At 36.8% G+C, this 14,209-nt stretch overlaps 2 protein-coding genes across 9 annotated transcripts in view; one reads left to right on the forward strand and one right to left on the reverse strand.

Annotated features, from left to right (window-relative positions):
• The window catches only part of NAA35 (N-alpha-acetyltransferase 35, NatC auxiliary subunit), a 114,609-nt gene extending 107,603 nt beyond the window's left edge, over positions 1 to 7,006 (forward strand). For 5 of the 7 annotated variants that reach the window (XM_037797940.1, XM_037797939.1, XM_037797942.1 and 2 more), the window contains exons 20-23: positions 1,493 to 1,633; positions 2,039 to 2,161; positions 5,171 to 5,251; positions 6,135 to 6,194. In XM_037797940.1, coding sequence (XP_037653868.1) covers positions 1,493 to 1,633; positions 2,039 to 2,161; positions 5,171 to 5,251; positions 6,135 to 6,194 — 405 coding nt within the window. Of the gene's footprint in view, positions 1 to 1,492; positions 1,634 to 2,038; positions 2,162 to 5,170; positions 5,252 to 6,134 lie in introns of all 7 variants that reach the window. The other 2 variants (XM_037797945.1, XM_037797944.1) reach the window with 1 other exon arrangement.
• The window catches only part of GOLM1 (golgi membrane protein 1), a 182,373-nt gene continuing 169,260 nt past the window's right edge, over positions 1,097 to 14,209 (reverse strand). The window contains exons 11-12 of one of the 2 annotated variants that reach the window (XR_005210703.1): positions 9,834 to 10,003; positions 1,097 to 4,396 (exon numbers count right to left, since the gene is read on the reverse strand). The gene's annotated coding sequence lies outside the window, so the exon portion shown is untranslated. Of the gene's footprint in view, positions 10,004 to 14,209 lie in introns of both variants that reach the window. The other variant, XR_005210701.1, reaches the window with a different exon arrangement.

Consider the following 14,209-nt stretch of genomic DNA (forward strand, 5'->3'; position numbering starts at 1 on the left):
GTACCAACTCTTATCTGTATTTCACAGTTCAATAAAGGATTCATGTCAGCTTCAATAAAATTCATAAAATAGCATGAACTTCCATAGAAACACGGGACCTGTGTTTTCTTATTAAAAACTTACATGCTACTTGTTTTTGTTTTGCTTTTTTCCATCTTTTATTACAGTTGTAGGTTTGCAGAAAGTACAGAGTTCCCATAGCTCTCCCCCACCACACAGTTTTCCCTATTATTTACACTCTATTACTGTTTCAATTGATGAAATAACATTATCATTATATTATTAGCTATTAATGTACAGTTCTATAGGTTTTAAAAATTTTTTATTCTGGTTAACATATATACAAGATAAAATTTTCCATTTTAACCACTGTCAAGTATACAATTCAGTGGTGTGAATTACATTCATAGAGTTGTACAACCATCATCCCCAAACAAAAGTATGTACCAATGAGCATTAAGTCTCCATTCTCCATCCCCACCTGTCCCTGGTAACCTTTATTCTCATTTTTGAATATGAATTTGCATATTCTCATTATTTCATATCAGTGAGATCATACAATATTTGTGCTTTCATGTCTGGCCTATTTCCCCTCAACATGATGTCTTCAAGATTCATCCACGTCATTGCGTGTTATCAGAATTTCATTCTTTCTCAAGGCTGAGGTATATTGCATTGCATGTATATACCACATTTTGTTTATCCATTCTTCCATTAATGGGCAGTTAGGATGCTTCTACCTTTTGGCATTTGTGAATAATGCTGCTATGAGCATTGGTGTGCAATGATCTGTTCAGGTCCCTGCTTTTAACTTTTTGGGTTATATACCTAGAAGTGGGATTGCCAGGTCATATGATAATTGTATACTTTCTGAGAACTACCAAACTGTTTTCCATAAAGGTTGTACCATTTTATATTCCCACAATGTACAAGGGTTCCTGTTTCTCCACATCCCTCTCTGACCCTTGTAATTTTTTTTTTTAATAGTAGTCATAGTAATGGGTGTGAAATGGTATCTCATGGTTTTGATTTGAATTTCCCTATTGGCCAGTGACGTTAGGCATCTTTCATAATGTTTTTTGGCCATTTTTCTAACTTCTTTGGAGAAATGTCTATTGAAGTCTTTTTCCCATTTTTTAATTGGGTGTTTTTTTTGTTGTTACATGTTACTTGTTTTTACAGAAACTATTATTTGAAGGTTTCAAAGCTATTGTAAAAGCATGAGGCATGGAAAAATAATGTGCATTGTAATATAGTTAATTTTTCTGGGAGAAAATATTGAAACACTGGAACTTGTAAAATTTTTGTATAAGAGATGGCACTTAAAATAAAAATGAATGCTAAGAAGCCAGTTTTGTCTTCCTGTCTGATCTGAGTCATGGGTTGTCTTTAGCTATATGTAAATAGCTATTTCTACTTGTCTGCTGTATTATAATGAAATATTCAGTTTTTCATCTTGATGTCATTTTTTCTCATTCCTTTCTTCCTTTAGACCATGGTAGCATTTGACATGGATGGCAAAGTACGAAAACCCAAGTTTGAGCTTGACAGTGAACAAGTTCGTTATGAACACAGGTTTGCTCCTTTCAACAGTGTAATGACACCTCCACCAGTGCACTATCTACAGTTTAAGGTGAACCTGTTCATTGAAATGATCAAAGAATATTTAATATTAGACCTTCTTATAGATGTACTGTTTCTACCTAGACATTTAAAAATAAGCAAATGAAATTATTGGAGCAGTGTGACAAGGTAATAAAAATGGTATGAAAATTATCTGGATATGTTGGGTCTTAGCACATTTTAACATACACTTATGCCTTAGATACAGTGACAGTATTTAAGATAAAGGATACTATGAACTTAGTATATGAGAGCTGAGAAGTGAATATTAATACGAAAAAAATAGGAAGATCTGCTGGGTATTCCCTTCAGTATTGTATCTACTGATAGTATAGATTTGTTTGATAGTTTTAAAAAGCTGTTTCAAACTTTTTCCTTAAACATATTTTGAGTACTATTTCCTCCTCCTTTTTAGGAAATGTCTGACCTCAATAAATATAGCCCTCCTCCTCAATCTCCAGAACTGTATGTGGCAGCTAGTAAGCACTTTCAGCAGGCAAAAATGATATTGGAAAATATCCCAAACCCGGACCATGAGGTGAGACTGGATTCACAATAATTTATGGAAAAAAATTTGTCAGGAAATATATATTATACTTCTGGGTCAAAATTTAATTATAAAAATGAACTTTAAAGAATAGTATTAATAAATGGAGCCTGTCATGTTTCTACCAAGGATTTCAAATAGCTTTGCCAACCTAACCTGTCAGACTTAAAATTATTTTTATGAAAGAGGTTCTGTAAGTACCTCTTTTGTGTAAATTTAGAAATCACTGCAAAGAGGAATTAAGGTACTGGAGCCATTACTGCACGCTCACGTGCGGATGAATCATCTTTGTACTTAGAGTGGTCAGCTGTGACAGCTACTTCAAAGTGTGGGGTTCCTGGAAAGTTGAACTCCCATAGCAGATCAAGTGGATAATATTTTCACCAAAATCCGTGAGGCAAGAGAATAAATAAGACTCAGGATCATAAAGTAAGTAGGAAGGATAGAAATAAGATATAGTCTGATCTACAGCTCAAACTGTTAATATTTTTTAAATTTTTACTTTACTCTGTAGTTTATATATATTTCAAAAATATATTTATATAAACCCAGTCTGAAAAATGATCTGGCCAGTTACCACAGGAAGTAAAAACCTTATTCCACCTGGCCTTTTAAAGTAAAGGATATTGCTTTTGAAGAAATTGTTCTGGTAACAGACCTTAGACTTTGCAAGATCTAAATATAGTTTCAAGCTTTTGGTATTTGCATGATTTTCTGTATACCCAATTTATTAAAATACATTTATTCTCTAAATATGTTACCTGTAAAATATGTATACAGTACTTGGCGTATATCTTGGTACAGTTTTCATGGAGGGATAATTTAGTGATAGCTGTTAAGAATCACAAATGCTTATGCCCGGCAATTCTGCTTCTTGGGATTTGTCTTACAGATCTGTGTGCACATGTGGAAAGAGAGGGAAGTGAGAGTGTAAAAGGTATTATTCATTGCCATAGTGTGTTTAATAGCAAAAAATTCTGGAGGGGGCCTTCATGTCTATCCACAGGGCACTGTTGCATAAGTTGATGCATCCATACAGTGGAATACCATACAGGCTTAAAAAAAAAATCATTCTATTTTGCAATGGAATGATCTTTAGGATGTAAGAAGCTAAAACAGCAAGGTACAGAACAGTCGATGTAGTATGCTGCCATTTTAATCAAGGAAGAGTGTATGTTATTGAGTGTTTCTTACATATGAGTATAAAATATTGCTGGAAGGATACAGAACTGTTAACATTGCTTTTTGGGAAGGAAGCTGGGTGCACTGGAGAACGGTGATAGGAGAAAGACCTTTTATCATATATACTTTTACCATAAAAGAAAAGGGTGTGCACCTATAAAAATAAACACAGCATATTTAATTTAGTGGAAACCTTATTCATTTGTTCAACAAATATTTATTAAGTGCCTACTATGTCCCCAGCATTATGGCAGATTCTGAGGATACAGTAGGGAAAAAAAACAAAAATACAGACATCCCTGCCTTGATGTGGGGGTGGGGGTGGGGTGGGGTAATAGGTTATAGACAATAAACAGATAATTAAATTATGTACTATATTAAAAGGTCATACATACCATGAAGAAAAATAAAGCTGGGGATAGGGGATACCACAGGAAGTGTGGAGGCAGAAGGGCTTTAGACATTTTTAAAATAAGGTGACCTTTGACCAAATCCGTGAACAGCCAGGGTCTGCTGTGGCTGGCGTGTGGAGTAAGCAAGTAGGAGATATGTATGGTTAGTGTGGTAACTGGATGGCCATATCACACCAGGCTTTTCCTTTGAGCAAAGGGGGTGGTGGTTGGAGTATTTGAGTAGAGGGCTGGATCTGATTTATGTTTTAAAGGATTACTCAGGCTACTGTGCTGAAAATAGATCTGTGGGGGAGAGGGGGTGGAAGCAGGGGAGCTGCTTAGTATACCATAGCAGTAATCCAGGTGAGAGGCAGTATTTACAGTGGAGGTAATCTGAAGTCATTGCATTCTCCATGTATTTTAAACCAACAAGATTGATGGATGGGATGTGGGCTGAGAGAGTAAAGAGAGGATTCAAGGATGACTTCCAGGTTTTGACTTGAGCAACTGGGTAGGGAAGACTGGGTGAAGCAGGAGCTCACTTCTGGATGTGTTAAATTTGAGATGCCTATTAGATGTCCAAATGGAGATATCATGTAGGCAGTTGGATATGTGAGGAGAGGTTCCTGAACTTGTGCTGTTGTATATATTTCTAGAAAGAAGCCAAGAAGGCAGCAGTATGAGCTTTTTTCTTCAAGTTGTACATTATTTTCTCTCACAAGAAACACAGTATTCCATTCTATCATTATTCATGTGTTCAACTGAGGTCTCTTTGACAAGTGGTAGTCGGGAATACTGACAGCAGTTAACACCTGAAGGACCCTGCCTGCCAGGTGCGGTTCTGAGCTCTTTCTATATATTAATTCATTCCATCCTCACAACAACTCTTTGCGGGGTAGGTAAAATTATTATCCCCATTTTACAGATGAAGAAACTGAGGAACAAAAAAGTTAAGTAACTTGCCACAGGTTTCATAGCTAGTGAGTGGTGGCAAGACTGGAATTTGAAAACACACAGTCTACTAACCTCACAGTCCATACTCTTATACAACACTCTAGGCCTTTGTAGAACCCTAGAAGCCAGCCTCATGTTCTGTTTTAATGAAAGCGAGACACAGTAGCCCTTCATCGAGGAGTACAAATTTGGAAATTTGTACATCAAATTCAACAAATTTTTATATTGTTATTCATAGCAAATCTATTGATTTGTAGTTTTACAGTTCGTTTTTATAAGCTCTCATACCTATTTATATTTTCAATTTTCAGAGTGACAAAAATACAGTTCTGTTATTACTAAAGGAAAATTTGTTCATATTTTTAAATTATCTTTACTTCATAAAAGAACAATACTTATGCCATATTCCAATTAATATCTGTAATAGACATTTTGGCTCTGTTTTGATAGCTTAATATTGCTCATTGTTTAGGTCAATAGAATTTTAAAGGTTGCCAAACCCAACTTTGTGGTTATGAAGTTACTGGCAGGAGGACACAAAAAGGAATCTAAGGTAAGTACATTTTGGGGGAAATGAATGAAAATTTTCAGTTTTTCCAATAAGCTGCATAAATGTTATTTAAAAAAATGTTAACACTCGAAAACATCCTTAAAAAGGTTCGGTGGCAAAAATTAACTAAACTGGAGTTTGCCATTTTTGCCTTGAAACTTAAGATTTTGACTTAAAAAATCTGTCCTTTTCTTTTTCCTCATGTAAAAAACTGAATGATTTAGGGGGAAAGATGTATGGAAACAGATTTCCAGGAGATGTATTTAAAAAGCCGTCTGCCTTTGGGAAGGTGAATATTTCACCATGTAGAGACTGGTTAATGGCTCAGGAAGGGAAGATCTTATAAGCTTCCCTGGGTAATGTAGAACAGTGTTTTAAACGAGACTCACTGTGTAAAAAGGCCTGCCACCAGTGCAGTGGTGCTGCCGAGTAGCTGGGCACTTCTGGTGGCAGCTGCCCATTATGTGTACCTCTGTTTCTCTCTTTTCCTTGCTTTCTGCTTTACCTCCTGCTGTTTTTCCATTGTCTTCCTTCCTTCTTTCCTGCCTGGTTTTAACAGTGACTCATTGGCATTGCTTAGTATGATCAGTGACCCTGGAACTAGAGTTGCTGACCCATGAGCTAATGAACTCCTTTACAGTAATTTAAGTCTGTTTTCCCTTGTTAAATGTTCTGTGAAAATAGAAAACAACTGGCCAGCATATTCTAATAACCTTCATAAACCCAGTGATAAATCTTTTTTTTCTTCCAGGTTACTTCCTTTTTGTCATCAAATTGATTTTTTTTTAAAATCTCTTTTCTAAAAACACACAAAACTAAAATAAGTGTTTATTTACTGTATGAATATTTGCAGATCCATTAACTGACTTTTTTGTTTTCTTTATAGGTTCCTCCTGAATTTGATTTCTCTGCTCACAAGTATTTTCCTGTTGTGAAACTTGTTTGAGAAGGACTGAGAAGCTGACTACAAAGGGGTGTAGAATCTAATTTCAGATTCCACACTTAGAGCATATGTCCATCAGTCTTACCACATAACATGAAGTGAAATGGATTTCTTGGGTAACAACCCATTATAAGGAATACTTTTAGTTTGGCAGCCTTATATGACGTGACTGAAACTGCTGTTTTAAAGTGGTTTATTTTCCATGGATGAAACTGGTCTTACTGAAAGCAATGATGAATGTTATATGGTTTTATTACAGATTTAATCATAAATCATTTTTTATGAATGATTGAAAATAGTGTTTGTAAAGGTTAATAAATTTCTTGACAAAAAATGCACTGTTGGAGATGAAAAACAATAGCACTTTGTTGATAATGTTAACAACTGAAGGTGTTTACTCTTTAACCTTTGAGTAGTTCAAAAACAAGTTACCCAAAAGAAATTTCAGATCAAGGGACTTACTATGTATGGGATTTTCATAAATACATTTAAAAGGGAGTTAGGGGGGCCCCTAACCTATAAAGGGAGAGTAGATTCCATGGGGATTGTGATTTTATGTGTCATTTCATAAATTGTTAAGAGTATAGATGTTTTTTAAAACATCTGTTTTAACTGTTACTTTTGGTGCTTTTAAAAGATTACAAATTCCATTTGCTAGCAACCTTATTTATACAAAAGGTAAGAATGTATAGATTGTTAATTTTGAGGTCTAGGTTTAAAGGTGGCATGCTCCTTTTTGTTTACTTCATATTCTGTTTAACCACTTGGAAAATTTTCAAATAAGGCATCTGTCTCTGTGAATATGTTCTGGCTATTAAAAACTGATTTTAATCCACCAGTTCCTGCAGGTGCCCAGCACCAGATGCCCCACCCTCACTGTACTGCTGATGCCTCTTCCTGCCTCTGCTCTGCTGTGCTCTCGTGCGTGGCCATGACAGCCTTCCATGCCTCCTGGGGCCTTACCTTTTGTCCTCAGGAGGGTACCATCCTATTAGGACTGTGTGCTAAACCGTGGCTTAATTTTGCTTTTGTGGCTTGGTCTGAGACCAGCAACAGTTTTATATTTGTTCTACGGTAAAAAAGGGTTCTGAGTTCCAAATATCATAACTCTGATTTGACACCTTCCGTGCAAACATGGTACTGAAACTTTTAAAGCAGCTAATCTGACACCTTGTCTGCCATAGTAGAGCAGACTGTAGAGGAAGAACTTTCCTATCTCCTCTGTCAGCTAATGAAGTAGTCTGGCTCTCTTTTCCAAGAGTGGTAACACCTGTGTTATCCAGGAACAACCATTAGACTTCCTGAAATTTCAGAACCCAGAAGTCTTAATTTAAAAAAAAAGTATATTGTGCAGTAAGAAACTTGAGCTATGATGAGAGAAAGAATATACCTGTTGTGATCTATGTGGTTGATTTACTGAGAAGGGAAAAAGCACTGTTTCTGGATTTAGTTTAGCAGTTTTGAAAGCTTTAAACAAAGGCAAAGAAATGGTAAGAAATAGGAGGAAGAAGAAAAAGGGAAAAGCAAAGAGAAAAATGGAAACTGCAGTAATATTTGGCAAACAAGAAGAGAGCCTGAGGTAAGTTAAAAGAAAGCTGGGAAACCTCTCTTCTTTCGCAAGGGCAAATATATTGAAGTGAAAAAAATATATACCCCCTTGAAAGCAAGAAGAATATGGATCAGTAAAAAAGGGCCCTACTAAATGACAGGATTGCTTTCAATTAAGAGGGTACTCTGGCATTTCTTTTTAACAAGTTATATCTAATTGGGTCAGCTAGTGTGAATGAATGTTATTGAGCAGTGAATCTGGCTAAATTACAGAACGACCTGCGCTACTTTGAAGGCGTGGGTCTTCTTAAGAACATTCCTATTGTTAACCCATTGTCAACTGAAAAGCAAAAGATTTATTAGTGTTTACAGAATCACATGCATTTTCCTTTTAAGTAGCTTTAGCATTTTTTTTAACAGCAAGTTTCTAGTCAGAAAAGTAGAATGTTACCTTTTTAGGAAAACAGGATAGTCTCTCACCACACAGAACTTATAACCTAATGAAGAACGCAGAAAAGAAAACAAGAATTTATAATGCAGTGAGGAAAATACAGTATGCTGGTAGACGAGAATTACATAAACTTAAAGTTTTCCAGAGAAAGGAACATCTAACCTGAGCCACAAAAGTCAGAGGCATTAGCTGGTAAAGGGGTCCTAGAAGGGGGAATAGGATGTGCAAAGGCCTGGAGAGTGAAGTGAAGCAAGAGGGTGGAGTATAGAATAGGAAAAGGGACTGGAGAGACCAGATCTTAAGGAAACTGGAAAGCCAGCTTCAAGAATTTGGACCTTATTCTGGTATTGGTAGACACCACTAATGGGTTTCATGCAGGGAAATGACAGAATCAGATCTGCCAACCAAGAATGGTTTAGAGAGGAGGAGAAAATGGTTGTCTTAACTAAGATAGTGGCAGAGGGAGTGGAGAAAAGTGGATGGTGGATGGGATCAAAGGATTTAGAGGTACAGTCAACAGGAGTTGGTAAATGATTGGATTAGGGGTGAGAGATTGACTTCTGTGCAAAGGTGATTCATGGGGTTTTGGCTTTAGAAACTAGATGGATGGTGGTGCCATTTGCTTATATATACAATATTGGAGAATGAATTTGGGGATAAAATTGTCTTGGAGCCGAAAAACGCCTTTGGGACATCCTGGTGGTGTTGTCAAGTAGTTGGTTTGGTCTGGACCTGCAAGGTGCAATCTTGGGTGGAAATAAACTTGTGGACTGGCTGTGTCCAGGTATGCAATTGCTCAGGGAGAGTGCAGACTAAGAAAAGGGCCTAAAATAGGTGCTGAGGAACAGACGTGGGATAGTCAAGTTCTACAAGTGAGCCAGTGGAATGGGGAGCCAATAGGTGATAGGACAGGCTATTAGGGATGTGAGCACCTAAAAATCATGCCTCGCCATGCTTTTGTGTCTCTTTCATTGTTTGTCTTTCACAAGATTGCCTTTTTATCCCCCTTAAAGTGGCTGTGACAATGTATTACCTTAAATACTGGTAAGCTTTTTCTGTTTGGAAAAGCTTAGGAGGAGCAATTGCTGCCCTTGTTCTCCTCTGGCTGGACACTGCAGAAAGCCTGCAAAGGATACGTACAAGGAAAATAAGCAGAATGTAGGGCCACATGCAGCTAAAGGGCCAAGGAAGAGAAGGACTGAAACCAACCCATGCCATTTGGTAAGTAAAGGTTGCTGGTGACAGTGAAAGAGCTTTCTTGAAATGGTGGGGCAGAAGCTAGAAAGTAAGCTGAGGTCTAGTGAGTGGTGAAGAAGAGGAGGATTAATTTCCCCACATTCTACTTGCCCCACTCGATGCTTGAAGGAGCTGGTATAAAAGATCATAAAATGCAAGCCTGATCTCCGCAACTTTACTTAAAACCCACTGTTCTCAGGTTAATGACAGTCTTTACACCAGCACCCACACCGATTTGGCACCAACTGCCTTTCCCACTTCATTTCTGCCCTCTCGTCCTTTTCTTCTCAAACTTCCGCCCAGTTTCTACTCATTCTCCAAAAGCTTCAGCTGAAATGTCACATACCGAGGGAAGGCCCCTACCTCTCCCAGTCTAGGCCTTGAAACCTTGAAAGTACTTAACATACTTGTAATTTAAATAGGCAGTTGTCTTTATCTTTCCCACTGTACTGTAAATTTGAGAACTGGAACTCCATCTTGGACCCCACACTGCATAATGTCAGCATGATAATACCAGTTTACTCAATGGATGTGGGTTTTTAAAAGATGTAATACGTCCTTGTACCAATGAGCCACCCTAGGGAAGAAACGAATAAAGAAGGTAAAACAAAACCAGGCCACCAAGGCAGTGGGAAGGGTTACCTTTCACAAGAAAGACATTTCACTGTGAAAACACAGGTTGGATAGGAGTGTAGAAGGATTTGGAGGTGGCAAATTGGAGTCTGGAAGTGGCCTGCCCTTTACCGATTTGATTCTGCTAATGAAATAAATTCATCTGGTATCTGCAATATCAATTTAAGCACTAAAAAGACCTAAATTTAAGGAGACTAGAGAACCAGAACCAGTTACTTTTGCAGTAAGGGACCATAAAAACTTGGATGACTGAACCTGTTACCTTACAGTTGTCAATGTTTGTTTTGTTTTTTTCTTTTTGCCAATGTTCTTTTTAAAATTTGCTTGTGAAGGGACGAAGTGACTTTTCTGAGACACTGAACCAGTCTAGTCTGCCTATGCACTCTATTTTCTGGAGTCCTGGAAGTTGCCTTCCACTTAAGAGAATGTATCAACTGTTAGAGGATCATACAAAATTATTATGTAACCAACCACTCTGATTTCTATGCTACTGCAAAGATAGAAGATGCAGTTTTAGTACCTGCAACTCTTTTAGATTCAGACATTAAGCCAAGCTTAAAGGAAAGCTTGGTGCTTTGTTTTGATTGTAAATGTGTCACCTGTTGACTCCCAGAACTTTGGAACATGCCTTTCTCCAAAAACCAGAGTAAGAAGATTGTCCTTTACAGGAAAAATATGCAGTTGTATGCTGTTAAGGTCACAGAACTACTCTTTTAAATGATACTCAAATGTTTTAAGTGTTGATAATGTGGCTCCTTTTTGGGGTATGAGCTGAATGTCTAGCTCTGGTGAAAGGCAGACATGATACATCACCCTGGAGGTCCCATTACTGTCATTTCACTACAACTCTTGAGAAAGACAAATTAGTAAAAATCAGTAAAAAGCAAGCTAACATTAGGAATTCCCACAAAGACTGGGCTCACCTATTAAGGCTAAGTCAGTTTTCATGAAATTCTTATATTTATTAAAAAATTTTTTTTTCATATAAATACAAGTAGAAGGCTTTAAAAAGGTCTAAAAAGCAAAGCTTCAGTTATATGGGAATTTAGGTTATTTAGCACTACATCTCTGATTAATCACAATCATTATATGGACTATTTACCAAGCTTCCATCATGATACCGGAGTATTTGTTGGGTATAAAGTAGTGTAAACAAGGTGCAGTCTGCCATATAACTCAGGACTTTTTTTTTTTTATAGTTTAGAAGGTATAATTTTATTCTAAGGAGTAAGGATAAAAAAACAAGTATTTGTCTCAACTGATTAGGGCCTTGGTTTATTAAAAGTTCCTTATCTGAAATTTATGTATTTTTCTAATTTAAAGACAATATTTCAAATCTTCTAACTTTAGTAGAAATGTTTCATAGTTACACCAAGTATAGAAGTGCTTTCTTTTTAATCAGCAGGACTTTAATCAACCATAAATCCATAAAATCCAGCTTTCTAAATTAAAAAAGTCTATGAGAAGATACTTACTTCAAGCTAATCCTTCAATACATACATTACCAGAACTTTACAAGCAATTTTTAAAAGGTGCACTTTTTCCTCTGAATTCAGATACAGCACAGAATCATACAACTGTTTGAGTACAGGCATACCTCACTTTATTGTACTTCACAGATACTGCATTTTTTATAACTCAAAGGTTTGTGGCAACCCTCCATCAAGCAAGTCTATCAATGCCATTTTTCCAACAACATGTGCTCACTTTGTGTCCTTCACATATTGGCAATTCTTGCAATATTTAAAACTTTTTCATCATATCTGTTATGAGAATCTGTCATCAGTGTTCTTTGATGTTACTATTGTAATTGTCTTGGGCTACTACAAACCATGCCATGAGACTTGATAAATGTGTTCTGACTGCTCTACTGACTGCCTGTTCCAGTCTCGCTCCCCCACCTTGGGCTTCCCTACTCCCTGAGACACAAAAATAGTGAAATTAGGCCAATAAATAAGTCGCATTTCTCTCACTTTAAATAGACAACTAGAAATACCCAAGCTTAATGAAAAGGGCCTGTCAAAAGCTGAGATAGGCCAAAAGTTCAGTATCTTATGCCAAACCGCCAATTTGAATGCAAAGGAAAAATTCTTGAATGAAATTAAAAGTACAAATCCAATGGACATATAAATGATAGGAAAATGAAGCAGCCTTATTGCTGATAGTAGGGCTTAAGAGTTTTGGATAGACAAACCAACCACAAACTCCAGAGCAAGGCCCTCACTCTCTTCAATTCTATGAAGGCTCAGGTGAAGAAGATGCAGAAGGAAAGATGGAAGCTAGCAGAGGGTGGTTCATGAAGTTTTAAGGCAAGAGGCTGACTTCATAACATAAAAGGGAAAGCAGCAAGTATTCAGAAGATCTAGTTAAGATAATTGATGAAGGTGGCTACTCTAACAAATTTTCAGTGTGGACGAAACAGCCACCTATTGGAAGAAGATGGCATCTGGCACTTTCACAGCTAAAAAGAAGTCAATGCCTGTCTTCAAAGCTTCAGTGAACATGCTGACTCCCTTGTTAGGGGTTAATGCAGCTGGTGACTTTAAGCTGAAGTCTGCTTATTTACAGTTTTGAAAGCTACAGCCATTAAGAATTGGTGCTAAATCTACTCTACCCATGTGCTCTAAATGGAAAAACAAAGCCTAGATGACAGCGTATCTGTTTACAACATGGTTTACTGGATATCTGAAGCCTGCTGTTGGGACTTACTGCTCAGGAAAAAAAGATTCCTTTCAAAATATGATTGCTTGTTGACAATGAACCTGGTCACCCAAGAGTTCTGTTGGAGATGTAAGAGATGAAATGTTTTCATGCCTGCTAATGCAACCCATGGATGAAGGAGTCATTTCAACTTTCAAATCTTACTATTTCGGACACATTTCATAAGGCGATAGTTGCCTTAAGAGATTCCTCAAATGGATTTGGGGAAAGTAAACTGAAAACCTTCTGGAAAGGATTCATCATTCTACATGCCATTAAGAAACATTCATGATTCATGGGAGGTCAAAATATCAACATTAACAGGAATTTGGAAGTTGATCCCAACCCTCATGGCTGACTTAGAGGGTGAGGGGTGCAGTTCAAGACTTTAGTGAAGGAAGTAACTATAGATGTGGTAGAAATAGCAAGAGAAGAATTACAAGTGGATCCTCTTGAAGGGGTGATGGAATGGCTGCCATCTCATGATTAAACTTTTAACGGATGAGGAGTTGCTTCTTATGGATGAATAAAGAAAGTGGTTTTTTGAGGTGAAATCTGGTGAAGATGCTGTGAACTGCTGAAATGACAACAAAGGATTTAGAATATTATATAAACAACTGAGAAAGCAGTGACATGGTTTGAGAAGACTGACTCCAATTTTGAAAGTTCTGTGAGTAAAATGCTATCAAAAGCATTACACACTACAGAGAAATCTTTCATTAAAGGAAGAGTCAATTGATGAGACAAACTTCACTATTATCTTACTTTAAAACATTGTCACAGCCACCCTGATCAGTCTGCAGCCATTAACATTGAGGCAGGACCTTTCATTAGCAAGAAAATTACAATTTGCGGAAGGCTCAGGTGATGGTTAGCATTTTTTAAGCAATGTCATATTTTTAAATTGAGGTATGTACATTTTTATTGACACAATGCTATTGCATACTTCACAGACTACAGTATAATGTAAAAATAACTTTTATATGCACTGGGAAACTAAGAAATTCGTTGAACTCATTTTATTCTGGTGGTCTGGAATCAAACCCACAATAACACTGAAGTATGCCTGTATATACTTAAGATTAATAATTTCCCTAGCTTTCTGACACTAATGAACATTTTGAAAGTCTGAGCTAATCATGTGGGGAAAAAAACTTAATACAACTTCTAGTAATGGAACCGTTTTTATTTTTAAATTTAAGTATTTTTTCTAAAGTTCATTTCAAAGACAAGTTTAAAAATTTTTGAGGGGGCCCATAAACCATCATTATTTAAAATTAATCTTTTAAGCCAAAGACTGCCACTAGTCCTTAAATCACCATTAATTCATCACTGTCTCACCCTTCCAGGTTCCACTATGAATGGATAACCAGTATTATAAAACAGTCATGCTAGGCACCACCCTAGTTGTTTACTGGCCGCATACTGACTTATTTAACAGGTACTGGTT

This window comes from Choloepus didactylus, chromosome 10, assembly GCF_015220235.1.
Source record: "Choloepus didactylus isolate mChoDid1 chromosome 10, mChoDid1.pri, whole genome shotgun sequence".
In the NCBI taxonomy this organism is placed as follows: Eukaryota; Metazoa; Chordata; class Mammalia; order Pilosa; family Megalonychidae; genus Choloepus; species Choloepus didactylus.